This window comes from Gekko japonicus, unplaced genomic scaffold (assembly GCF_001447785.1).
Source record: "Gekko japonicus isolate JY-2015 unplaced genomic scaffold, Gekko_japonicus_V1.1 scaffold386, whole genome shotgun sequence".
In the NCBI taxonomy this organism is placed as follows: Eukaryota; Metazoa; Chordata; class Lepidosauria; order Squamata; family Gekkonidae; genus Gekko; species Gekko japonicus.
In genome coordinates, this window is record NW_015163100.1 from 778,579 (window position 1) to 805,423 (window position 26,845).

The 26,845-nt window shown below is 50.1% G+C and overlaps 1 protein-coding gene across 1 annotated transcript in view; it reads right to left on the minus strand.

Moving 5' to 3' along the window:
• FANCA (Fanconi anemia complementation group A) overlaps positions 1-26,845 on the minus strand; it is a 45,951-nt gene that overhangs the window by 5,906 nt on the left and 13,200 nt on the right. The window contains exons 10-34 of the mRNA XM_015406689.1: positions 25,603-25,715; positions 23,967-24,043; positions 21,794-21,935; positions 20,215-20,348; positions 19,196-19,306; positions 18,311-18,406; positions 18,011-18,070; positions 15,465-15,553; positions 13,405-13,465; positions 13,171-13,220; positions 12,907-12,996; positions 12,670-12,677; positions 11,455-11,538; positions 10,309-10,451; positions 7,390-7,460; positions 7,150-7,249; positions 6,781-6,980; positions 6,468-6,564; positions 5,554-5,730; positions 4,920-4,993; positions 4,129-4,257; positions 3,472-3,562; positions 2,756-2,925; positions 2,039-2,144; positions 1,055-1,114 (exon numbers count right to left, since the gene is read on the minus strand). Of these exons, the coding sequence (XP_015262175.1) occupies positions 1,055-1,114; positions 2,039-2,144; positions 2,756-2,925; positions 3,472-3,562; positions 4,129-4,257; positions 4,920-4,993; positions 5,554-5,730; positions 6,468-6,564; positions 6,781-6,980; positions 7,150-7,249; positions 7,390-7,460; positions 10,309-10,451; positions 11,455-11,538; positions 12,670-12,677; positions 12,907-12,996; positions 13,171-13,220; positions 13,405-13,465; positions 15,465-15,553; positions 18,011-18,070; positions 18,311-18,406; positions 19,196-19,306; positions 20,215-20,348; positions 21,794-21,935; positions 23,967-24,043; positions 25,603-25,715 (2,533 nt within the window). The remainder of the gene's footprint in view (positions 1-1,054; positions 1,115-2,038; positions 2,145-2,755; positions 2,926-3,471; positions 3,563-4,128; positions 4,258-4,919; positions 4,994-5,553; positions 5,731-6,467; positions 6,565-6,780; positions 6,981-7,149; positions 7,250-7,389; positions 7,461-10,308; positions 10,452-11,454; positions 11,539-12,669; positions 12,678-12,906; positions 12,997-13,170; positions 13,221-13,404; positions 13,466-15,464; positions 15,554-18,010; positions 18,071-18,310; positions 18,407-19,195; positions 19,307-20,214; positions 20,349-21,793; positions 21,936-23,966; positions 24,044-25,602; positions 25,716-26,845) is intronic.

A 26,845-nucleotide genomic window follows, 5' to 3' on the forward strand; every position in this document is an offset into this window, starting at 1 on the left:
GAGACTGGAGCCATGAACAGACAAGATAGATCTTTCTACAAAGCTGAAAAAAGCCCCAGGTATGCAGAAAAAAATGAAATCTTTAAAAAAAAAACATACCTTGGGTTAACCCACCAAAATAGAAGCAGCTCCTGCAGCTTTAAGAAAACAATGCCCTCTGAATTGCCATTGTAGGGGTTGCTAGGCAACCACAACAGTATCACCAGCTTTCAAACCTTGGTTTCTGTCAGTAAAAGGAGGGGGGAGGGCCTTTCTAGGGCTATTCGGCCCCCCAGTACCCTCTTGCTTCCCCCCCCCCCTTCCCTGGAGGGAGAACTTGTTTGGGCCAGTAACCACCAAGCAACATGCTACCAATCTGTGCAACTCACCAAGGTGTGGGAGTGGCTACCGCGTGACTAGATTAGGCACAACTCCTCTGGGCCCAGAGGCAGCCTCCACACAACTTGGGTGACTTGACTGGGCCCGGCAGGGGCCACCACACAACTGACCTGAGTGAATCGCGACTGCACAACTTCTGCCACTTGGCCAGACTTTTCTCGAGGAGCAGCTGCCAGGGGAGGGCAGGAGGGACAGCCGAGAGCCAGTGGCAGGCTAGATCTGGGAGACCCAGACCCAAACCCCCACTCCGCCATGGAAGCCTGTTGGGTGACCTTGGGCCAGACACTCTCTCTCGGCCTCATGTGACTCACAGAGTTGTTGTAAGGACAAAATGGAGGAGAGGCGAATCATGTCAGCTGCCTTGGGGCCCCCCCGTTGGGGAGAAAGGTGGGGTATTAATAAAGGAACTAAAAAAGCTGGAGCAGGGAGGTAAAAGGAAGGATGGCTGGCGAGTGGGAAGGAGAGAAGAAAGCAGGGAAAGGAGAGGAAATACAGAGGCTGCCAGGATGAGAGAAAGAGGAAATAATGTGGGGAACAGAGATAGAGGGGGAAATTAAGTTTAAAAAACCCCACAAGTCCTTGTGGGTTCCCCAATTGTCGAACTCAAGGTCTGAGAACTAACACTGTTTCCACGACAGGAGCAAAACCGAAAGACTTTGGATAGGTTAGGAGTTACCCTGAAGAAGTGAGCTGTGATGTCATAAGAGAGCGCGTAGCCTCTGCTGCAGACGTTCTTCTGTAACAGCATCGAGAAGAAACTATTCAGAAGGGAACTTAGATGAGGGACGTATTCCCAAGTCACCCAGAAAGTGAAGTCCAGTCAGCATTTTCATATAAGCCTCCCCCTCCCCCACCGCAAGAGTGAGCTTCTATTCTGTGTTTTGGGCTCCTCCCACTCCCAAGTCAGGGGGTCCTCACAGCAAGCAGAGGTGTCACCCCTCCCCCTCGGATAAAAAGCCAAACGGGGACTGGAATTTTTAAACTAGACTGATAAAGGTAAAGGTTCCCTTGCTCGAAAGTCAACCGAGTCCGACTCTAGGGTTGCGGTGCTCATCTCCGTTTCCAAGCCAAAGAGCCAGCGCTGTCCGAAGACGCTTCCGTGGTCATGTGGCCGGCATGACTAAACACCAAGGCGCACGGGAACGCTGTTCCCTTCCCACCGGAGTGGTACCTATTTATCTACTTGCCATTCCTTGCTTTCGAACTGCTAGGTTGGCAGGAGCTGGAACTAGAGACGGGAGCTCACTCTGTCATGCGGCACACTCGGGTCTCGAACTGCTGAACTACTGACCTTCCACAGCCTGCAGTTCAGTGTCTTAACCACTTGAGCCACCGCAGCTCTGATAAACTAACACTTAATTTCACTCTCTCCCTTAATTTCACTCTCTCCATTCGATCTGTTCTCCTGGGTTAAGAGTGGATGACACAGTGCCACAGACTCCCTGGCACCACCCCTGTGCCAACCCAGCTGATGGGCACAGCTGGCCATGCAAGAGACTTTTACTATTCCTCAAAGATCATTCTTGCTGGCGGGGGGGGGGGATTGGTTGGGAGCTCTAAAAAAGGCATCCAAAGGATCCGATGACACTCCCAGACGGCAAAACTGGAAGCCTACGTCAGCCGCCGGCAGCACGGCTGTCCTCCGGAGCCCAGAACGTACCAGTTCTGTATTCACAAAACAGAAGAAGTCCTCGCAGTCCAAGGCGATCTCTTTTCCTTTCCACCGGGTTGTGATGAGGAGTGACGGAGGGAGACCCAAAAGAACCCTAACGGGGAAAGCAAACAAAAACTGGGTGACCAGGACAAAAAAAACAACAACCCACCCTTGCTTTCATTGTGAGTGAGCTGTGTTTGGGGCAGGCAAAGACTGCCAAAGGCCACGTGAGCTGCGGCACTGGCAGAGGAGAGGCCGAATCATAAGAACATAAGAGGTGCCAATGTTGGATCAGGCCAAAGGCCCATCCAGTCCAACACTCTGTATCACACAGTGGCCAGAAATACCAGGTGCCCTCAGGAGGTCCACCAGCGGGGCCAGGACATTAGAAGCCCTCCCACTGTTGACCCCCCCCCCAAGCACCAAGAATACAGAGCATCCCTTGCCCAGAGTCCCTATCTATACCTTGTGGCTGATAGCCACTGATGGACCTCTGCTCCATATGCTTATCTAATTCCCTTTTGAAGCCGTCCATGCTTGTAGCCGCCACCACTTCCTGTGGCAGTGAGTTCCATGTGTTAATCACTCTTTTTTTGCCCCCAGCAAAAGCAGCTCTTCCAGTCCCCAGATCCCTCTCTCTGGACAGTCGTGTTTTGAAGAGCCGCTTTATCACTTTGCCCAGGCCCTGCACCCTGGACCTGCCAGAGACCGCTGCCCCTTTACCGCGTTTGAAGGATCAGCTCCTGCTGCCGGAGCAGCCTTTCCCCCTCGGCAGCCTCTGGCCCCAGAGCTTTCACCCGCTCCTGGAGCATCCTGAAGAGGAAGTGCTTCTCGGCCGCATGGCTGTCGGCCGGGGCTCGTCTCCGCTCCAGCTCCACCTCCAGCAGCATCTCCTGCAAGGGGAACGGCAGCCGGCTCATATGGCAGCTTCAGCAAAGCTGACAGAGACGAGAAGGAAGCTCCTAGCAAAAGGCTGCCTTATGACCCTGACCGTTCGACCCCGGCCTTCTGCCTCGTGACTAACCCACTTACTAAGTGACCGTAGGTCAACACAGCTGCCCAAACTATACAGCAACCCAGTTTCTTTCCAGTTCTGTTCCTCGACAGCTGGCCTCTCTAACCAACCCTCCAAACTTTCCCCTCACAGTGCTAAAGGCCAGGCACTCGTCTCTCTTTGACTTGTTGGAGATGTTGGCATGCTGGCCCTGGCCGCCATGCTACTGCACATGTGAAGATCACGTGTGTACACCGTTATCAACACGGCATCTGGGACGACCTCCAGCTAACAGACCAGGTTGTAAGAATGGGCTGGCTGTTTAAGGGCTTGTAAAACAGCTTTGCCCTTGGCCTTGACCCTGTGCACTGAAAGGAAACGAGCAGAGAAAGAGACGAATGCTTCAAGGAGAAGGAAAGGAAGAGCAACTCAAGGGCTGCAGCACCTGCAATCGGCAATGAATCTCAGGGCTTCCTCTCAAGCGGGGAACGGAACGTTTTGTCTTCTCTAAGTGGCTGCAGCTGAACAACTCAGATCTGGAATTAGATAAGATTATCAATCACAGGAGTGTCTTTTGTGAAGTCCCTGAAATCTCTGAAGGCACCAGAGGCACCAGTGCTGTTTGCACCAGACACAGAGAGGTGCCCTGAAAGCACCCTTCGCACCCGTCACATCTAATTAGGAGCATATCTTCACTATGATGTAAAAATATAACATTGACAACCCAATTTCTTGTTAAAAAGTGCATTCTTTGGGTTAGTCGTCCCAGAAGGGAGCCCTGTGCTGGTCTGCAGCAGAAGACCATCTCCGAGTCCAGGAGCACCTGGATTTCCGGGGGCGGGAGGGTGAGCTTTTGCGAGTCGGCGCTCCCTTCACCAGGTGCCAGCCTTTGGGTTGGTTGGCTTTCGTAAGGAGGGGGAGAAATTGTGGTGCAGTATTACAGATACGTTGTGGGTGTAGAACACCGGAACACTGATCAAGGAGACAAGCTCACCAATTTAGTCGGCGGAAGGATCAAGTGCGCTGCTGACAAAAGAGGCAGCTTGAGAAGTAACCTGACCAGGTGCTTTGCGCAAGGGAAGCCACCTGAGAAGCCGCCTACCTTTGGCAGGAATCCAAGATGGAGCCGATAAGAACAGCGCACGCCTCTCGCAGGTCCCCCTCGCAGCCCCCAGAAGCAGCAGAGGCCGGGAGGTACCGCTGATACAAAGCCCAGTAATGGTACTCCTGCCTGCAAATGCAAAAGAGGAGACCGAAGATAATGCTGGGGGATCTGTTCACGGCTGCCTTAGGAAGGCTGGACTTCAGTGCTTTCGGGTATCAGGGTATAGGAGACAGAGAGGGGGAAATCCCTGAATTTCTTGGGCAATGATCGATCTGCCTTTGGCCCCAGGGAGAAGCAGGGAGTCATAGCTGGACTTCTGCAAAGATTCGAAGGGTGTTTCCACAAGCAAAAATACAACCTCCTCTTTGAAAGATGCCTGCGACACCATCACAAATTTTCATGCTGCCGTGCCTCCCCCCCCCAGTTCCAAAGGTCTCTCCCGTCTCTCTTTAGCAGTGAGAGGCCAGGTCAGTGAGAGGGAAGACCGTCCTCATCTGCAGAGGACCCAAGCAGCCTGCCTGGTGCTCACTGTGAATATGGGTCCACTCTCTGAGCAGGCCCTGAATCAAACTGAAAGCGGTCTGGCCAATACACTGAGCCACGGGACATTTGCAAGTGGGCTTGGCTGTCCCAAGAGAAGTTTTCATGTCTCTTGTGGAAACAGGCTCATGCCCGCCCCAAGAGCTGAATGCGGCCTGCCTGCATCCTGCCATGGAGCAGAGATTTCGGGGGCGGGGGCGGTCAGTCTCATTCACGCAGACAGAACAGCGGGACTTTGCTGCAACCACCTTTCGGAAGCAGAAAGAACATCTTCGTCGGGATGGACTCCGAGCTCCATCAGCAGCCACTCCTGGAGGGTCAGCTGTAAAAAGGCAAAGCGACTCAGAACTGAAGACAGGACGGCAAGATCCCCAAAACATCAACAGCAGCCATTCCCTGGCCTGCTCTGCCTAAGGCAGACACTGAGGTGCACACCTCAGCCTGTAAGGCTTTAAAATGCCCTGAGCCCCATACATGCCTCTTCCCTCCACCCTTATTCCACTGGGAAGCACACACAGAAAGCCAGACTCCGCAGCTGGGACTGTGGAACAGAGGCAGGTAAGTGGTCCAGACAAGGCAGCATGCACAGCACAAACGCTCTTTGAAAGGGTGGCTGGCATGGATTAACTTTGGGGGCCAGTGGCCGCTGGGTGGCAGCAGGGCAGGCATCATGGGCTCAAAGCTCCACCATCAAAAGAGCACGGCAACATTTCTGACGCACTAACTGGAAAGCCTTGTTGCGTGGAGCACTTTATAATAGCCACGTCTCAAAAGTTGAGAGTAGCCCAGATCAGCTGAGTCTAGATGGGAGGAGAATGTCTGTGCCAGGGGCAAAGGGAGCTGCTTTAAGGCATGGCTTGCAGGTTAGCTACAGTACTATACCTGGAACGTTTTCTCTTGCGAGAGTTCTCTGAAGCGGGTCTGCTTCCACAAACAGAGGACAGCTTTATGGTAGCAGACAGCAGAGTGGAAGAAGGGCTTCCAAGGAAACTCAGCCACATCTCCTCCACCGCCAGTTCCTCGGGCTTCTACACTGAGCCGCGGCACGACATACTGGAGCTGCAAGAGTAAGCGGCACAAGGCAGCGGTGACTACCCCCAAGCCCTCTGCAGCGTCCCATGAGGCGGGGAGGGGCTGTGGCACAGCGGAAGAGCCTCTGCTTGGCAGGCAGAAAGTCCCAGGTTCAGTCCCCGGCATCTCCAGTTGAAAAGGGCCAGGCAGGAGGTGACGTGAAGGACCTTTCTCTGCCTGGGACCCCGGAGAGCGGCTGCCAGTCCGAGTAGACAAGACTGACCTCAATGGAACCGACAGGTCTGATTCAGTATCAGGCAGCTTCGTGCGCATTCGTGTGTGAGGTGCATTGAGAAGGGAACCGTCCTGGATTCTGCATCACTGCAGAGGGGGTGGAACGGGTGGGAGCTCCAGCAGAGAGTCAAGTCCCCCTGCAGGATTTCACCTTCTATATTGATTATCTCCTCAGTTACCTTGGCAACACGACAGGACCTGATTTCCATGGCTCCCTCCCCACCCAGCCGTCCTCAGATTATTGAGTAGCACTGATTACGTCTGAAAACACTGGACTATAGAAATGCTGACTAATTACGAAAGCCGATTTTTCTGAGAAAAACAGAGCTATGCAGAAACCTGAGCTGTCACCCAGAGGGAGTTCATGATACAAACTGCCATTCAGAAGCATGTAAATACCCGAGAACAAATATCTGCAGCGGAACAAAGACGGATTAAAACTCAATCCTGACTGAGCGCCGGATAATCAGGCTCCCTGCCCCCGCAATTACCTTTTTTACAAAACCAGGATGAAGTGAAGTGCATAAGAACTCATGAGAAAAGGAAGAAAACTTGCACAGAAAGTAAGAGACTGCTGCTGTACAAAACCTACAGAAAGAAAAGGAAACGTTATTGACCTCCTATCGCCCCAGTTCCTTCTGGAAGACAAACCACTTCAGAAAATACCAGTAAGGCGCTAGGCTCTGACCAGAAGTCACACAAACAAGTCTTTGCCAGCAGACTTGCAGTTCGAGTAAAGTTCATGGCTTCAGCATAAGAAAAGGTGGCTTCACTCTGGCCCATTTGATGGAAAAAGCGGCTTACCGCATGCAGAAGACTATCGATTCTCCTGTCCTGCAGGGCAAGAGATGATCCCAGAGTTCAGACACAGGGAGGCCCCTGGCAGTGACACCGTGTGGAACCCAGGAGCAGATGTCCACCTCCGGAATCAAAGATTTGGCTTCGTTTAAATGAACCACAAAGACAGCCAGGCCTATAATGTGAGCATCGTTGAGAGAAGGACCCTGCAACAGCCAGAGAGAACAGACCCTTGTAAGGGCAAGCCAGAGTTTAAAACCTTCACGTGACTACCTCAGGCTCTCAACACGCTGGCAAAAGCAGGAGCCAACAGAATTTCTGTTCTCCGGTAGGCTGTCTGCTTCAGACAGCAACACATCACTCAAGGAAACCAACCTGATGATAGATAAGTTGGGAGAGCCGGCTCAGCAAGGAAGGTAAGAGCTGCTGGTGTCCACAAACCATTTTCACAAAGAGGGATGGCCAGACTCCTTGCCTGCAGGGCACACAAGCCATGTGGTCAGATGGCTGCATTATCAAAACCTGCCTTTCCTCCCAGTAAAGCTGGGCCCAAATGGCCTGTGTGTTTTTAACCATGTTGCACTAAGTGTAAACACAGAGTAACTGTTTTCTTACCTGTCCAGAGGACTGAAATAGGAAGCAGCCATTACATTCTGGCAAAACGCTGTCAGCAGAAGATTGACAACCTGAAACAGATGGACATGGCTACGCCAGAGAATTCACACCTGTAGCTGGTCCACACTGGTGTTCATTCCCATCACAGGACTATCAAGAAGGAGGCTAACAGGGTCTGCCGACGAACCAGCTGACAGTTCAACAAACCCAAAGTTGCTGCCTTTGGCTGGGTGGGATCCCAGCGTCTCACTTTCAAGAAATGCTTCTCACTTCGGGGGCATCTCATTATTCCAGGTTGCAAAATGCAATATGCTGTTGCTGGGAAAATGTACGTCTTCCACAAGCTAGTGAGGGCATTACAATTTGGAGAGCTCTCTAGCGCAAATATGCACAGGCACCGACTGGACAGTGTCGGTTACATCATCTGTTCTGTCCCGTCCCCCACCCCACCCCAAAATATAAAACCCTAAGGGAAGTGTTTTGCCTCTGAAGGCCAGGACCTGCATAGGAGCTTTAACGGGTTAGTCATGAGAAAATGTTTGGAGAAGCCTGCAAGTGCATACAACTTGGCCTTTTACAAAAAACCCAAAACACTCCCACCCAATGATGCATGCACACGGGACACAGCAGAGCCTCTTTTCTGTCCCATCTGTCTACTGGAGACTGGAAATTCTGTGGGCAGGGAGTGGGTCATTTATATATTTGTTTTTCCCCAGCACCTAGCACACCATTTAATTGCTCTGGAATTGCTGAAAAATGACTTATAACATTGTTGGAAAAAGTCCAGTGGCACCTTTAAGACCAACAGTTTAATTCTGGGTATAAGCTTGCACACAAAATCTTATTTGTTGTTGTTGTTCAGTCGCACAGTCGAGTCCGGCTCTTCGCGACCCCATGGACCAGATCACGCCAGGCCTTCTTGTCTTCCGCCGTCCTCTGAAGTTTGCTCAATTTCATGTTCGTTGCATCTATGACACTGTCTAACCACCTCATCCTTTGCGTCCCTGTCTTCTTTGGCCTTCAATCTTTCCCAGCATCAGGGTCTTCTTCTCCAGTGAGTGCTCCAAAGTATTTGAGCTTCAGTTTCATTATCTGGCCTTCCAGGGAACAGTCAGGGTTGATTTCTTTTAGGATTGACTGATTTTTTTTTAATCATCTTTATTAATTTTAAATTAATGATCTTCTTGCAGTCCAAGGGACTCTCAAGAGTCTTCTCCAGCACCATAGTTCAAAAGAATCTATTCTTCGGCGCTCGGCCTTCCTTATAGTCCAACTCTCGCAGCCATACAGGACTACTGGGAATACCATTGCTTTGACCATGTGGACTTTTGTTGGCAGGGTGATGTCTCTACTTTTTATCATGCTGTTTAGGTTCGCCATCGCTTTCCTCCCAAGGAGCAGGCGTCTTTTAATTTCATGGCTGCTGTCACAGTCTGCGGTGATCTGGGATCCCAGGAACGCGAAGTCTGTCACTACGTCCACGACTTCCCCTTCTATTTGCCAAGGAGTGATGGGGCCGGATACCATGATCTTAGTTTTTTTGATGTTGAGCTTCAAGCCCACTTTTGCGAAAGCTTCTACCCAGCATTAAACTTTGTTGGTCTTAAAGGTGCCACTGGACTCAAACATTGTTCTATTGCTTCAGACCAACATGGTGACCCACCTGAATGTGTAAAATGGCTGTAAACCGTTGATAAGGACACAGCTTGTTTGGTACTCAAGGGCACTGGGACAGTCTTGCAAACTGGAAACTAGCTTCATAGGCTCAAGGGACCCTAACCAGAAATGGCCTCTACAGCTCCAAAGAAGGCCTCCATGTAAGGAAGCAGCGCATCAGCCTTGATTTACTCATTAAAGGTTAGAGAAGCGGTAGCTCAGGGGTGACCAAGCTGCAGCTCAGGAGCCACATGTGGCTCTGTAAAATGGCTGTAAACCGTTGATAAGGACACAGCTTGTTTGGAACTCAAGGGCACTGGGACAGTCTTGCAAACTGGAAACTAGCTTCATAGGCTCAGGGGACCCTAACCAGAAATGGTCTCTACAGCTCCAAAGGAAGCCTACATGTAAGGAAGCAGCACACCAGCCTTGGTTTACTGATTAAAGGTTAGAGGAGCGGTAGCTCAGGGGTGACCGAGCTGCAGCTCAGGAGCCACATGTGGCTCTTTCGTACAGTCTAAAGGTAAAGGTAAAGGTCTCCCTTGCTCGAAAGCCAGTCAAATCCAACTCGAGGGTTGTGGTGCTCATCTCCGTTTGAAAGCCGAAGAGCCAGCGCTTGTCCGAAGACGTTTCCGTGGTCATGTGGCCGGCATGACTAAACACCAAGGTGCACGGAACGCTGTGACCTTCCCACCGAAGTGGTCCCTATTTATCTACTTGCAATTTCTTGCTTTCAAACTGCTAGGTTGGCAGGAGCTGGAACTAGAGATGGGAGCTCACTCCATCATGCGGCACACCCGGGTCTCGAACTGCTGAACTACCGACCTTCCACAGCCTGCAGTTCAGCGTCTTAACCACTTATTTTTCAATTAAAATGTGTGTGTGATATTTGTTCATGTTCTGCGGCTCTCGAACATCTGGCGTTTATTCTGTGTGGCTGTTACGTTAAGCAAGTCTGGCCACCCTTGCGGTAGCTGCATCATCTCCTGATGCTGCAAAATTTGATACCTGAGAGCCCGCAAAGGAAACGTCGCCTACTCTAAGGCACATGACCCAGAAGAATGCCACAAACCTCTTCTCTTACGATGATGGCGACCAACTGTAATAATAGGTGTCTGAAACAGAGATACAGGTAACACTCCACAACCACAGCCATGCCTTGCAGCCCTTGATACTGGGCTATTCTTGCAGACCACAAAGCTTGTATTTGGTCCAGCACCTGCCTCAGCCACAGGTGTTATAAGCAGAGGGCACTATACACACCTCTTGGTCCTGCTGCTGGACTTCCGGAAAAGAAAGATTAAGCTTGATTCTAAGGCTCAGAGATGCTGCTTCATCCTCATCTTTTCTGCGTCCCAGAACACCTGCCAGTTTCTCAGAGATGACAGCTACCTGAGCAGGCAAAGCTGCAACGCAGAAGAGAAGCACAGACAAGGTGGCTTGGCTTCCAAGAAAGAGAAGACGACAGGAGGGGACATCCGGCAACCCACGTCCCTTTAGCCATAAAAACTCCCACAAATTATCCCATCAGCGAAAGAAGAGGAGGAGGAGGAAAAGAAGGAGGATGGATTTATACCTCGCCCTTCACTCAAGAGTCTCAGAGCGGCTTACAAACTCCTTTCCCTTCCCCTCCCCTCAACAGACAACCTGTGAGGGAGGTGGGGCTGAGAGAGCTCTTTCCAGAACTGCCCTTGAGAGAACAGCTCTGACAGAACTATGGCTTGCCCAAGGTCATCCAGCAGGTGCAAGTGGAGGAGTGGGGAATCAAACCCGGTCCTCCCAGATTAGAGTCCGCACAACCACTACGCCAAAGCTACACAAAGTTTTAACGCCATCAGAAGGAATAAGGAATTTTCATCAAGTATGAATTTAACAGATGATCTGACCACTGAGCAGGATACTCCTGAACTCTAGAAGTGTAGTCGAGTCATCCAAAGAGAATTATGCCAGACCTGCATTTCATGCACCAAAGTGGACAATAAGCTTGCCCAAATCTCTTTCAGCCACGGCCAAGTGCTAAAGCTGCCCAGACTATTCATGTCCCTTGCCTGCCACACCGCCCTGCACCCCTCACCCAGCAGCAGCCGGGCACTTCTCAGATGACCCTTCAAGCTTCATAAGCCAGGGGGAGGGGGAGCCCCAAAGCCTTGCACTGGCCAACTTTGGCCCTTGGACGTCAGCGGCACAGGGTCAGTACGGCATGTATTTGGGCTGCCTGCAGATGCACCACAGCTCTATCTGCCCCATGGCCACCAGCTGACCAGCTCTTGTCTTGCCCTACCCCCCCGCCCCCAATTGTCACAGGGAAATTGCATGTGGGGGGGGGGCTCATCAGCAGTGACCACTTGAACCACAGGCCCGCATCGTTCCCAAGGGAGTCTCAGCTCCCATTTTATTCTCCATGTTTACCATCCTGCCTGCTTTGGTCCGTGACCAGCCGTTTCAGGGCTTCGAGTTCAGCCTTCAGTAGTTCCAGGGGCCCCTTGAGGTCACCTGCCTTGGTTCCAGGATGGCCACCTGCAGAAGGGAAGGCGAGTGCCGTTTAGCCCGGTGGAAAAAGCAAGAAAGAAATGGGTCCTCTCCTCTTGTCGGCGGTGGCCGTATGATGAACAGGAAAACCATCCACCTCCTGAAGAAGCTGGCTGTCACGACTCAGGTGGGGTGTCACCTGACGCTGCCACCACTCTGGATTTAGGTTCCCTTGAGAAGGCCCAGAGCACCCTCCCAAGACCTTCAGACCTCCCTTTTGGCCGAATAACAGGTGTGAGGACCAGGCAGAGTGAGACAAGGAAAAGGTTTATCTTATAGGAGGTCAAACAAACAAGGTGCAGAAATATAACAGTAAGAGGGTGAAAAAAAAAGAAAACAAATGCCCTAACGCGTCTAAATATATACTGTCCCCAGCTCACTATTCCAAGTGACATTAGACGACTCACCGTTCCCTCAGGATGAGGGTCTCTCCCCTGCAGCAGCCTTCCTTCTGGCTCTGCCCTCTTGGAAGAAAGAACAGCCTTTGCTCTGGCACCAGCCCTTTTGTCCCCCAGCCGTCTTCTTCCCTATTGGTCAATTTTGGCTCCAAAACCTCTCAGGGGCTTCTGGGAGTTGTAGGCCCAGCCTCACCTACTGCTAGCCAGGCTCCCTGGGCCTAGTAGGCCTCTGGGGGCACAGCCCAGATCATGACACTAGCAGAGAGAGGTACAGCTACGGATCCCCCCTTCTATCCAAGCACAGGCAGCAGGACTCTGGGCTGAAGAAGCTGCTGGGGGGGGGGGGAGGTGACCCGGGTCTCCATGCTGCGCCAACTGGGGTGAGGGACAGGGCCACATTCTCTCCAAGAAACCAGCAGGCTACCTGAGCAGTATCCTGTTCAGCAAACCAGAAAGTGTCTCAAGAAGGATCTCTCTGGATAGGAACCTTCCCTGAGAGGCCACCCCTCCACAAAGTCTTGCACTGGGGGAGGACTTCTACACCACAAGACCAGCCGTCTCCTCCACACGCCTTGCCGCTCGGCAGAAAGAGACACTCAGCTGGCGACACCCTTGAAGGCACATTTGCCCCGGCTCAGTTGTTGCAAAATCTGTGCTCCTGCAGCCCCACTGCAAGCCGACAGGCTGACAACGCCACTGTCTTCTCTTCCCCAGACCCCCATGTGGCTGAGCATCAGCAGCATCCCCCAAGGGCCACTCACACGCTGCAGAAACTGCCAGCACCGCGGCACTGTGACACACTCCTCCCCCCCCCCGTGTATTGTCAACAGCATCGCAAAGCACACACAACAGAAATTGGCTGCAATGCTTGGGGAAACGCCAGCCTCTTTTCACAGCAATAATGCAAGCAGAGTGTGTCTCATGCTAGGCAAACAGATTTCTCTCACCGTGTAAGAACTTCTCTTTAACAGACTGACATTCTTCAATAAACTTGGAGTACGTATTCAGAGGAATCTTTTCAGCCCTGTTTTAAGGAGACACAAACAAAAGTCACAGTCATGTTTAAGTCGGGCTGTAATGACAGCTGTGAGATGAAGGATCACTTCCCGTCTCACAAGAACAAACACGGCAGCCAAGAACCACCTGCAAGAAGCCGGCTAAGAGAGGCCACCAGGGTTTCCAGTCTCAACTTCTTTACCTCTTTAGGGCATCTATTAAAGCCACGTGTGAATCTGGCGTTTCAGGGAGCTGCAATTTAAAAAGAAGTTTGAATTCAGAAATGTTCATACTGGCTTCTAGATTGTGGCAGCAAGTCACTCCGTATACGTTTCACAGAGAATACATGTCTACATTTTTAAAAGCGTGCAAACAAAAACAGCCAAAACATATAAAATGGCATTTGTCGCCTAGGGGAAAAAATGAAGATACTAACCAAACGCGGCATGAGCAAGGCGGGAAGGAAATGGGAGATGTAATAGGGCCTCCTGAAGACACTGAAAGGCAGGTGGGGCAAAGGTTAATTAAGGCTGAACTATAAAGTGTAGTCAGACAAGAACATGTCCACCTGCACAAATGAACCTCACCAGGCGGAAGGCTAAAACTATCAGGAAAAAAGCCACCAGTCTTTCTAAAGGCAGAGGACGCAGGTGCTTTACTGCTTCAAGAGGCCTGGGACGACACAGTCTCTGGCAATTTAAAAAAGAAAGAAGAGTCGGTTTTGTACCTCACTCTTCACTACCCAAAGGAGACCCGGAGCGGCTTACAATCTCCTTCCCTTCCTCTCCCCACAACAGACACCCTGTGAAGTAGGTGGGGCTGAAAGAGCTCTGAGAGAGTGGTGACTGGCCCAAGGTCACCCAGCTGGCTGCATGCGGAAGAGGAGTGGGGAATCAAGCCTGGTTCTCAAGGTTAGCGTCTGCCGCTCTGAACCTCTACACCAAACTGGCTCTCAGATCACAGGGGAAAAGCCAGCACGCCAGCAGCCTCTGCACGGAACCTAAAGATGCCTTTTTTTTCTTATCAAGGATGTGGAGAAATGCACCCCCCCCATTATAGAGTTCACCCCAATATTTCAACCACTGGGGCTTCATTCGGTTTACGAGTTGAAACCCAGCTGTGAACTAGTAGCGGGGAGAAAGGAGAGCGCTTTAGTGCTTACAGATGCTACAGGGCTCTGGCCAAAACAGGACAATGACTGACCCTCTCACACCTTGCTGGAATGTTGCACCTCAAGGGACAGAGAGGGAAACAGCCGAATGGCCAGGGTGGATGCTCTCTTCCTCTGTTTCGGGGGTAGCCGTGTTGGGCTGCAGTAGAACAGGCTGACCTTGCTGGTCTCTAAGGTGCTTCCAGACTCATTTCTAACTGTTCTCTTCCCCCGAGTAGCAGGAAAATCTGAACTACCCCCATGGCGGCGGGTGTCTTTCCCAAGGGGAGGTTATAATTTCCCGGGACACGGAGAAGACATCTTCCAGCTTCTGACAAGGGAGAGAGAAGCTACCTGGTGACTGCCGTCTGAGGGGCATAACCCACCCCTGCCTTTTCTGGACCAAGCCCCACTGGACGGACAGGGGGCACTGTAACGATTCCATGTTTTATTGTGTGTGTGTCTTTAAAAGTGGTTTGTATGGATGTATGGCAGACTAGGATGCTGAACTCAGGCAAGTGATATGATTGGTGAGTGACAGAGAGAGGGAGGAGTTTTGGAATGAATGCTGTGTGGATGAACCGATATGTCAGTCAAGAGTAACAGTTAAGGATGACAGTTAGAGAGTTCTGAGTTACAGAGTGGAGATACAGTTAAACAGTACAGTTAAACAGATAAGAAGAGGCTTCCCTGTGTGGGTTGCTTAGTTCGGAGTAAAACAGTTAGTCAGACAGCAGAGAGTGCTGTACAAAAGCAGTTAATATATTAGTTTTGTCCTGAGGTCTCTGTGTGAGACGGTTCCTGTGTGAAACATAAGAGAGAAGTCTGGTGTGTGTTAAGAAAAGTTAAAGCATAAAGAAACAGTGACCATATATGGCTAAAGGAAACTATTGTTACATAGTGACATGCCCAGAGCCCTGTCAGTGAAGAGAAAAGTGTGTGAAACAGCAAATAAATCTACTTTTATTTAAGATAACAGTTCTGAACGAAATTCCTCAGGAAATAACACATAGTCCTTCATGAATGCCTAGACCCTGGCCACATTACCAAACCAGAAGAAGAAATATATTATAGTAAGAGGCTGGGAAAGCCTTAAATTTCCCTGGTGGCGGCGAAAATACCCTACAGAGTAAAATCATAAGAACTTTTAAAGGCAAATCAGACCTCCCCAAATAAGAGGTCGTCACAGGCACGTTCTTCGCAGAAGGCACACTCCTGCCCAGCAGCCGTCATGAAGCACAAACGGCCTCCAGTACTGTTCCCATTTCAACTCCTCCTCCTCTCTACTTCCCCCCCAGAATGTTTTTGAAACACAACTTAGGGGGTGGGGGGCTTAGATGGAATACCTGGCTTCCAAGACAACTGCCGGAATCTTCCCCGTGTTTTCGAAAATCTGAACAGCCTTTTCGACATCCTGAAGTGCCTGGCAGTGGGGCTGACACAGAGAGGTGACAAAGAGGAGAGAGAAAGATTTCATCTCCTTCTGAACAGATTATTTAGACTTCCTTGAATGTTCATTTGCGCTTTAGATTGTCCTGCCCACCCAGGGGAGTCGTGAACGACAGCCCCAGGACAGAAGTACACAGCCCGTCTTTTGGAGTAAAGATGTCCAAGTATCCCTTCTGATTCATATCCATATAACGTCTTGGGAAGGACTGAAATAGGCAGATCTACCAGCTTGCGTTATGTTAGTCTGTTAAAACTGTTGATGTATGTTGAAAACTTTGGGGGTGATTAACTGGCTGGTTTGTAATTTTGGGCTCTCAGGACTTTTGTATACTGTTTTGCAGTTATTGTATATGTTATAAGTTATACTTGATCTTAATATACATTTGGAAGAAAAGAAAAGAAAAGAACTAGGCAGATGTCAAATTAATGCCTGGTGCAAACGGGCTTTTAGCAGTGGTCACTGAACACTTTAAAAATGGCAGTGCCAACCAATGCAACTTTGTGAGGTTCAACAGGACCCAATAAAAACAAAGGCACCTTTCACCTGGGATAGCTTAAGATACTGAAATGAGAGATGCCTAAAAATGACACTTGGACAATGCTCCCTCTAAGCTGTGGAGTCTTGTGAGCAAAGATTCTACTTTGTGAGCTACTGGCGTTAAAGTTGTGAGCGAGCGATTTGGCTACTGCATAAATCAGCTTGCTCTGAAGCCATCCTTCCTGAGGTAAGACAAAAATGTGTGAGCCAGAGGCTAAATAACTGCAAGCCAGCTCACACTAACACAGCTTAGAGGGAACACTGGACGTGCCTCACATGCCCGTAGTTGCACTTTGTTTTTTCTCATGCTCAGACAACCAGTGTACAAATTCCCGCAGCTCTTCAGCCAGCGCCAATGCCACAATCAAATATAGAAATAAAGGAGTGCCACAGTCTTGGTTTGGGTAGTTCAAACAAGACTGCCATGTATGTTTCTGTGCCCTGGACATTCAAACAAGTTCAAACAAGACTGCCATGTATGTTTCTGTGCCCTGGACATTAAACTGGACACACAGGAATACTCCACTACTCTTTTCTGAGCACAGGCTGCAAAAGCTTACATCTCCCCTTTAAGCATGTCTTTGAGTTCTAAGCGGGAGGAAAGAGAGCTGGGAAGGAAGGAAGCCCCACTGATGGACCTCCTGGGGGTACCTGGCATTTTTGGCCACTGTGTGACAAAGTGTTGGACTAGATGGGCCACTATCCCAACATTGGCTTCTCTTAAGTTAACATCTTATGGATAAACATCTGGAGCAGAGGTCCATCAGTGGCTATTAGCCACAAGCTATAGATAGGGGCTCTGGGGCAAGTGATGCTCTCTTCTTGGTGCTTGGGGGGGGGGCAAGAGGGGGAGGGATCCTCATGTCCTGGCCCCACTGCTGGACCTCCTGATGGCACCCGGTATTTTTGGCCACTGTGTGATACAGAGTGTTGGGCTGGATGGGCCATTGGCCTGATCCCACATTGGCTTTTCTTATGTTCTTATAGGAACTCTCAGTCTGGGGCAAGTGATGCTCTGTCTTCTTGGTGCTTGGGGGGGGGGGTCAACAGTGGGAGGGCTTCTGGAGTTCTGGCCCCAGTGCTGGACCTCCTGATGGCACCTGGTGTTTTTGGCCACTGTGTGACACAGAGTGTTGGGCTGGATGGGCCATTGGCCTGATCCAACATTGGCTTCTCTTATGTTCTTATGCTGCCTGGGACGCATCCCTGCTAAGAGAGGGAAGCCGGAGGGCAGGAGACAGAGGCCTGGCACAGTCCTTGAGAGAAGGGACGCCTCCAACCTTGAGCCCAGTACAGGAGAGCCCAGAGAAACCCAAGCCAGGGCCTGAGACTGAGCTGTTTGGAGACTGCCCAGCAGAGGTCACCGGGGGAAAGGCAGGATGGTTCAGGGGCTGACAGCTCTTCTCTGCTTCACCTTCTCTGAAACCCTCTTAGTTTCCCCCCTCCTCTGCTCCTTTGAGCTTCTGTTCAAGTTCACTCAAAGTTTATTTATTTTACCCTAATTTTTTAGTCACTGCTCACCCAAAGGCAACTTGTGGCAACTTACCACATTAAAACCAATAAGGTAAAACATAAAAACAGATAATACAAAACGTAAAGGTAAAACATAAAAACAGATAATATAAAACGTAAACATTGAAATATTAAATAAATATGTGGCTGTCACCATACCACCATTAAAACATTTTTTTCTGCTTTATGGACATCGCTGGGCAACCAGGTGTTCCTGCTTTGAGGTTTTACTCTTTTACCATGTCCCTGTGGACAGATTTGCACGTAAGCCACCCTGGGCCCTCTTTGACGGTGAGCACGGGGGGGAAGGTGGAACGTAAACATTTCAAAGAAATAAATCCACAGGGCTTATGGCAAATGCAGCAGAAATCAGCCCGGGTGGCTCTTGGGTACCTGCAGAGCATCTTTCGTGGAAGATAAATCCTCATAGAGGCCCATGTCTTCTATTGCAACCTGGAAAGAGCAGCACAGTGGATGAGGAAAAGGCAGAGAGCCCAGGTCCAGTCCCAAATCCTGCCAACACTTAGTCCTGGCAGAGATGAGAGCATGTGCAGAGTGCCCCTCCTGCCGCCCTGGAGGAATGGCCCAGCCTCCAGCCACATCTGAGATGGGGGGGGCAGCCTCCAGGCAGAACTGAGCGCTCTGTGGAAAGCGGGCTCTGGAAAAATGACTAGAAAGGGCTTTTTCACTGACCTTGAAATCTGCCAGCCGGGTTTTGGCCAGAGTGATATATTCCAGAAGAAAGGGGCGGTATTTAGCAGGCACGAAGGGAGGATGCATGATGTGGACCTAGAGGGTTCAGAGCAAGGTTAAGCAAGCCGGCAGTCACGACTCATCTCTTGACAGGCGGCCCACCTTTCTCTCCGGCGCGGGTGCCTGCGGAGCTCTTTGCAGGCCGAAGCAAAAATCAGAACCAGAGCAGGACGGCCGCTCAACAACAATGAAGGCAGAGGTGCCTCTTGCACCCTTTGGAATGTAGGAAGCAGGAAGGAGCAGTTGCAAGAGTACCAAGTGCTTAAGCCTCCCTTCAGAACCCTGCCATGAAGTCTGGTGGTGGTGGCTACAAGCATGGACGGCTTCAAAAGGGAATTTGATAAGCATATGGAGCAGAGGTCCATCAGTGGCTATTAGCCACAAGGTATAGATAGGGGCTCTGAGGCAAGTGATGCTCTGTCTTCTTGGTGCTTGGGGGGGCCAACAGTGGGAGGGCTTCTAGTGTCCCGGCCCCACTGCTGGACCTCCTGATGGCACCTGGTATTTCTGGCCGCTGTGTGACACAGAGTGTTGGACTGGATGGGCCTTTGGCCTGATCCTACATTGGCGTCTCTTATGTTCTTATGTTCTCTCCCCAGCAGCTCAACACAGCACATGCCCCATTGCACGGTCGCGCTACATTCTTGAACAGCAAGCGCAGGATAGCAGCAGCAGTTCCAGCCTGCCCTGCAACACAGGAGCCAACCAGAAAGCTCTGAATGCCTCGTTTGGGAAGGGAACGCAATCCGGCTGTCCAGGGTCTCAAGTGACTGTTAAACCAAAAAGGGCCATTGGATTCCACAGCCTCTGCCGGCCGCTGCTCACCTTCAAGTACTGCGGAGCTTCAAAGGGCACCAGCTCTGACAGGAACTTGAAGAGGAAGACCATGGCCTTCTTGCTGCTGCCATGGAAACCACCGGCACTCCCAAAGGCAAGCTGAAAAGAGACGGCAGTGCCTTTCAGCCAACGTGAAGAAGAGCTATTTGATCCGGCCACTTCCCGCTTGCAGAATGACCAGGTCTTTTCTTTTTCTTTTTTTAAATAGAAAACAGTCATTGACCAGCATAAACCGTGTAATACCATTGATATGACATCAAGGAATCTCATCAACAATGTATAAACAGCAATATTTAAAACACTAAAATGGTTAAAATTCTAATTCTAATACACTTTGTAGTATCGCTTGGCGCATTTTATACGCAAGGGAAAAGAATTTCACACTAGAGGCTGTGACTGTTGGGTTAGCACCCATAAGAGGCATTTTGCAAAGCTCTGTGCCAGAGCAACCCAAAAATTTATTAAGAAGGGGGGAAATAATCTTTATACGGATTTCCTGATAGAAATGGCAATGTAATAAAACGTGTTTGATTGTTTCGACCTCAGCATCCCCGCAAGGACATACCCTCTCATGCATGGGAATCTTTCTCAACCTCCCCTCTACCACTGCAGGACCAAGACAGGGGTACCTCTGCCTCGCCGGTACCTTCTGTATCTTGCAGGCAGCCTTTTCGCTAAAGGCAGCCTTTTGAGGACAACATCTCGTGCGGCTTCAGGCTTCCGACCCACCATCGCACTGATCTCCTTCTCAGTTGGTTGTTCTAGCTGGGGTCCCCTTATGGAGTTATACACCTGAGTTCTTCTCCTGACCTTTGCCCTTGAATGAACGAGGACATGCACACAAGCGGCCACGCCGCCTCCTTCTTTGTAGTCTATCCTTGGCTAGTCCCGGATCTGTCCCAGCCAAATGCCAGCCTTCTTCTGCCCCACCTCCCCACTCCCACAGAAAGCCCCTGCAGACGTACCCTTGTCCCCTGCCTACAGGTTCTGCAGGCAGCTTCCCTTACCTTGAACCATTCAGAATAAGGCATGAACAGAGCAGGGCCCTCAAGGGCCGCCTGGCGGGCGATTAAGAACGCCGTGATCAAGCTCTCCAAGTCATAGTTCTCAAAGCCTTTTCTCAACAGGTGGCCCAGGAGGTCTAGAAGAAGTACAGCGAAATCCCCAGATCAGAATCCATCTCTGGGGAAACCCTGATCCGAGGTAACCCTGGCAATATGATGCTCAACTGCAGCTAAAGGCCACTTCGAATGTTCCTGGTCTTGGCAATGAAAGAAGCTGGGATTATGAAGTCCTGCCCGGAAACGGGAGGTTCAGAGGACACTTTTGAACCCAAGTTCAGAACCTCTCGGTATTCAGCACAGTTGCCTTTAGTGGCTACGTGTGTCCGGACTGTAATGGTTCTCCAGCTCCGCAAAAGAGCCCTGCAGCCCTGGGGGGCCAGGAAGGTCACTCCATCAGAGCTGCAGCGGTCTCTAGCGGGTCAAGAAAACATGGCATTGGGAAGACTGGCCTTTAGCGCAAAATCCTGAAATGCAGTTCCGGCATCACCCAGCCCAAAATCTCAGTGCCACAATTCTGAACAGGCAGGCCTGTCTTTTAAAGGCGAAAGAAGAAGAGAGCATCAGCAAAACAGCCAACATAATCATGCCCCTGTATAGATCTATGGTGCGGCCTCATTTGGAATTCTGCGTACAGTTCTAGTCACCACATCGCAAAAAGGACATTGCAGAGCTGGAAGAAGCACAGAGGAGGGGAACCAGGATGAGTAGGGGGTTGGAGCCCCTTCCCGATGAGGAAAGGCTGAAGAGTCTCTGGGACTTTCCAGTTTAGAAAAGAGACAACTTGGGGGGGGGGGGAGCATGATAGAGGTTTATGAAATTATGCATGCTGTGGAGAGAATTGGAAAAGATAAATTTTTTCTCCCTCTTCCAAAATACTAGAACTTGAGGGCATCCAAGGAAGCTGTTTTGGGCAGCAGATTCAGGACAAACAAAAGGAACTACTTCCTTATGCAGTGAGTGATTAAAATGTGGAATTCTCTGCCAGAGGACGTAGTGACGGCCACAGGCATGGACGGCTTTAAAAGGGGGTTGATTAATAGCTTCATGGAGGAGAGCTCTATGACAGTGGCTGCTAGCCATGGTGATTAAAGGGAACCTCCACATTCAGAGGCAGTCAACCTCTGAATACCAGTGCCAGGAAGCAACATCAGGGAAGACCTTTATGCCCTGTTGCTGGACCTCCGAAGGAACTGCTGAGACAGGACGCCAGGCCTGGTGGGCCACTGGTCTGATCCTGCAGGGCTCTTCCTGTGTTCTAAGCCAGGCTCCCATAGTCTAATCCACAGACGTGCAATTGAATGCAGCTGCAGCACAAGGAATCCCGGCCAGACTTGGGAAAAGGCATCAGATTCAAACTGGGACTATTTGGCAGGAAAAGGAGGTTCCCTCCCTCGGGACTATTTCTGCAGCATTCGGTCAGGCAGCCTCTGGTGCCAAGAGGATGCCGGCGGTTTTGCTACGCCTCCATCAGACATCAGCGGCTGCGATGCCCACTGCACAGCCGCTATCTCCTGCGCCATACCTTTAACCAGCTGTTCTGCTTCAGCACGGCAGACCAGCAACGTGGAAATGCAGGAGAGCACGTGATGCCAGCTCACTTCGTTTGCCTCCAGGACCTGCTGCAAGTGACCTATCAGCTCCTCCGCGCTGAGCACCACAAACAGCTGGAAAGGAGACAGAACAGGGGCCTCCTGCTGGAATCGAAAGACACCCAGAAAGCCTCCAGAGGCTATTCTCCCAGGGCCCTCCCAACTTCACCCAACTGGAGAAGGCGAATCACCAGTTCTGCACTCCTAATACAGGTCTGTATTCCTAATGAGCGCTTGGCCCACCAGGGAGCCCCTGCAGGACAGACGGTCCCCTCTTGCTTTCATAAAAGCATTCAGAGATGTCTGAGGAGAGTCGTAGGGTTTCCCTTCCTTGCTTCCTTTTTGCAAAACCGAAAGGTATTGGTCTCTTTGTAGACGCCCACTGCTGAGCGGCAAACGCCATCTTTCTGGCATCTCCTGCCCTGGGGTGCCACTGCCCATTTTTCACTACACAGCAGCTGGTTTCGTATAACAAACTGGCGGCTCAGAATCGGCAAAGGCTCCTGTTGTGGAGTTTGGGGCAGAGAAGCCAAAGGGCTCGGTTCCTGTAGTCAAGCCATCAGAATCAGACGAGGAACACATATTTAAAAAAGCAAAACAGAACACCAGGGTGATTCTGAAACTATGGCTTCTTTTAGATCACATGGGACAAACAGCCATTCGGTATCTGATGAAGGAAGCTTTGACTCTTGAAATTTTATACCCCCAAAATCTTGTTGGTCTCCAAGGTTCTACCAGACCCAGATCTCACCGTTCTACTGCGGACCAGCATGGTTGCCCTTTGAAACAAACTGGTAAGTAAGGCAAGCTGAGAAAAAGGATGCCGGAGAAATATATATAAGGTGACTATATCTAATACACACATCTGCAAAAAGCGAAAAGCCTCAGACAATATCCACACAGTGCACAAAGTGCAAAATAAGCACACATAACAATGTAAGCAAAACAGTACAAGCGATGAAGATTCCGGATTACAGCTTCGTTTCGTTCAGTTTTCTTCTTCAGGGATATATTGCACCATGATGTAATGTCTTCTCTTACCAAGGTGAAACATCAGTGTATAATATTCAATCTTGATATAGAATGACCATCAAAGTGGTAATCTTAATTGGGCACCAGTCAAAAATTTGAGATATAGTATGTATGTATGGTGTGATCTGGTCCATGGGGTCGCAAAGAGTCGGACTCGACTGTGCGACTGAACAACAACAACAAATGTATGTTTGTACAAGCGCTGGAATGCCTCCATGAGCTCCGTGAGCTCAGATTTTTGACTGGTGCTCAGTTAAGAAGATTACCATTTTGATGGTCATTCTATATCAAGATTGAATATTATACAGTAATGTTTCACCTTGGTAAGAGAAGACATTACATCATGATGCAATATATCCCTGAAGAAGAAAACTGAACGAAATGAAGCTGTAATCCGGAATCATCGTCGCTTATACGGTTTTGCTTACATTGTTGTGTGTGCTTATTTTGCACTTTGTGCACTGTGTTGATATTGTCTGAGACTTTTCGCTTTTTGCAGATGTGTGTATTAGATATAGTCACTTTATATATATTTCTCTGGCGTCCTTTTTCTTTTGTCTTTTGCTGAGAAGGCTCTTTTTGTACATATCGCTTTGAAACAAACCAGCATTCCTTCATGAGGTTAACAAGCTTCAAATCCCTGAGACTCCCCCCATCCCCGAACTATCACTGAAGGCTTCCAAGTTCAGTAAGCATTTGGCCAAACTCTAATTTCTCGTGATACTCAGACCTGGCTATCTTTGCAAACTAGGGGTTGTTCCCAACCACCCATGTGGTGAGAGGGCTCGATTAGGATACGGGAGCCTTTATTTTAAATCCCCTCTCAACCAGAGAAGTTGGCTGGGTGGTCTTGGGCCAGTCACGCCCTCTCTCAGCCTCACCTCAGAGGGGGAAAACAGGGCAGGGAGAGCCACATAGACAGTGCCCTGAATTCCTTTGAGGAAGGAAAGGTAAAACTGAGATAGGTAAGATAAGGATCAGAAGCTCCTTCGCGCCAACCACCAACCCAGGTTTGTTTGAGACGTCTGAGTGCAGCCAAGAAGTTGCTCTGCCGAGCCCACGAGCAAGACTTACTTTCTGATACAGGGTGGAGAGCACCGTGCTGTTTCTTGCAAAGCTCCACTCTCGCTGCAGGCTGATGGCATCAGAAACTACATTCAGAGGAGAGACAAACAGTCAGGGACTGCGGGAGAAGGAAAAGAGCCACGGCCTTTCCTTGCCGTAGCTTCACCAAATGGGTCAGGCTATGATTTCTAGCACCTGCAGGAACTTTCTTGTACAGGCCAGTCCCCAAAGGGCAGAGTCATCAGCCAGTATCATAATGCCCCAGTATAAATCAATGGTGTGACCACATTTGGAGTACTGTGTACAGTTCTGGTCACCACACTTCAAGAAGGATATTATAGCATCGGGGAAAGTGCAGAAAACAGCAAGTAGAATGATCAAAGGGTTGGGACACTTTCCCTATGAAGAAAGGTTAAAGCCCTTGGGGCTCTTTAGTTCGGGGAAATGACGGCTGAGGGGGTGACACGATCGAGGTTTACAAGGTTATGCGTGGGATAGAGCAGGCTGAGAAAGTGGTACTTTTCTCCCTTTCTCACAATACAAGAACTCGTGGGCACTCCATGAAATTATTGAGCAGTCGGGTTAGAACAATAAAAGGAAGTCCTTCTTCACCCAAAGAGTGATTAACATGTGGAACTCACTGCCACAGGAGGTGGTGGCAGCTACAAGCATGGACAGCTTCAAGAGGGAATTAGATAAACATATGGAGCAGAGGTCCATTGGTGGCTATTAGCCACAAGGTATAGATAGGAACTCTCAGTCTGGAGCAGGTGATGCTCTGTATTCTTGGTGCCGGGGGGGGGGCAAGAGTGGGAGGGCTCCTAGTGTCCTGGCCCCACTGCTGGACCTCCTGATGGCACCTGGTATTTTTGGCCACTGTGTGACAAAGTGTTGGACTTGATGGGCCACTGGCCTGATCCAACATTGGTTTCTCTTATGTTCTAAGGAAACCTGGAATTTATATCAACTGTGAGTCCATATATCCTTAGGGCAAGTCAGTGCTGGAGGCATGAAAAATCAGAAGTCCCCCCAAAGGTGCTTAGAAATGGGACTTGTGAATTAGCAAGGCGGCACAGTAATGAGAAATCTCAGGCCAGCCCCCCCCCAGGACCCTCCTGCACGGCTTTGGTCACAGCAGTGGCATTCCCGTGGAGGGGCCATGGCTCAGTGACAGAGCATCTGCTTGGCATGCAAAAGGCCCCAGGTTCAATCCTTGGCAGCATCTCCTTTTGAAATGATCAGGTAACAGATGATGGGAAAGACCTCTACATAAAACCCTGGAGAGCTGCTGCCAGTCTGAGTAGAAAAGAGTGACACAGATGGACCGAGGGCCTGGCCCAGGACAAGGCAGCAACTCGTGTGTTCCTGCTGGAAGGGCCTAGCTCAGGCTCTTTTTGTAGCAGGGACTCCTTTGCATATTAGGCGACACACCCCTGATGTAGCCAATCCTCCAAGAGCTTACAGAGCTCTTCTTACAGGGGCTACTGTAAGCTCTCGGAGGATTGGCTACATTAGGGGTGTGTCGCCTAATATGCAAAGGAGTTCCTGCTACAAAAAGAGCCCTACAAGCCCTCCAGAAATGGGCCGCAGGATGCCCCTCCTCTGCAGGCACACGCTGGCTTAGAGCTCATCCCTGCAGTCCTACCTTTTAGCTGAGGGTTGTAAGAAAGAACGTGGGTGAAGGTGTGGCTGAAGAACTGCTGTAGAGCCTCGGGAGGAACGGTGCCTTGAGATGCTGTCAAGCTGAACACACCGAGCCTGTCAGTGAGGAGGGAGGAACCGGTAAGCGCTCACAAACGGTGACTCAGCACATACCGACGGCTGTGATTAACTCCAATTCTCTCACTAAATCAACATGCACCAAGGAGGCCATCACAATGTGTGTAAATATTTATCATTTAACATTAATGATGTATGCAAGGCAGGGAAGAGTTCGCCTGGGCTTTTTCCTCCTCGATATGTACATTTTAACAACAGTGAAACATGAAATGCCACTTGGAAGAGAAATCAGGAAACGGGTTCACACTCATTCATTTCCAAGAAACTGAACTAACTGGGGCTGGAGGCAGAAAGCTCAGGGGAAGTTGTTGGTAAAAAGGTAAAGGTAAAGGTTCCCTTGCTCGAAAGCCAGTCGAGTCCAACTCTAGGGTTGCGGTGCTCATCTCCGTTTCAAAGCCGAAGAGGCAGCGGCGTCCGAAGACGTTTCCGTGGTCATGTGGCCGGCATGGCTAAACACCAAGGCGCACGGAACGCTGTTAGCTTCCCACCAAAGTGGTACCTATTTATCTACTTGCAATTTCTTGCTTCTGAACTGCTAGGTTGGCAGGAGCTGGAACTAGAGACGGGAGCTCACTCCGTCTTGCGGCACCCGGGTCTCGAACTGCTGAACTACCGACCTTCCACAGCCTGCAGTTCAGCGTCTTAACCACTTGAGCCACCGCAGCTCCCCGTTTTTTGTTGAGGTTTTTTTGTTGTTGTTTTTTGTTGTTGGTGGAGACTGCCAATTGTAGCTTTAGGATGACATTTGATTAAAGCAATCTTAAACTGTGATTTTAAATGTTGGTTTTACGTTTTGTATGTTATGTATGTATTTTATTAATTTTGGAAGCCACCTGAAGCTCCGTAAGGAAGAAAGGCAGCTAATAAGCAGGGCTCCCTCTAAGCTGTGGAGCCCTGTGAGCAAAAATTCTACTTCGTGAGCTGCTGGCATTAAAGTAGTGAGCGAGCAATTTGGCTACTGCATAAATCAGCTTGCTCTGGAGCCCCGTCCTTCCTGAGCTAAGACAAAGAAATCTGAGAGCTGGAGGCTAAAAAACTGTGAGCTAGCTCACACTAACTCAACTTAGAGGGAACACTGCTAATAAGTATTGTAGATAAATAAAAAAATA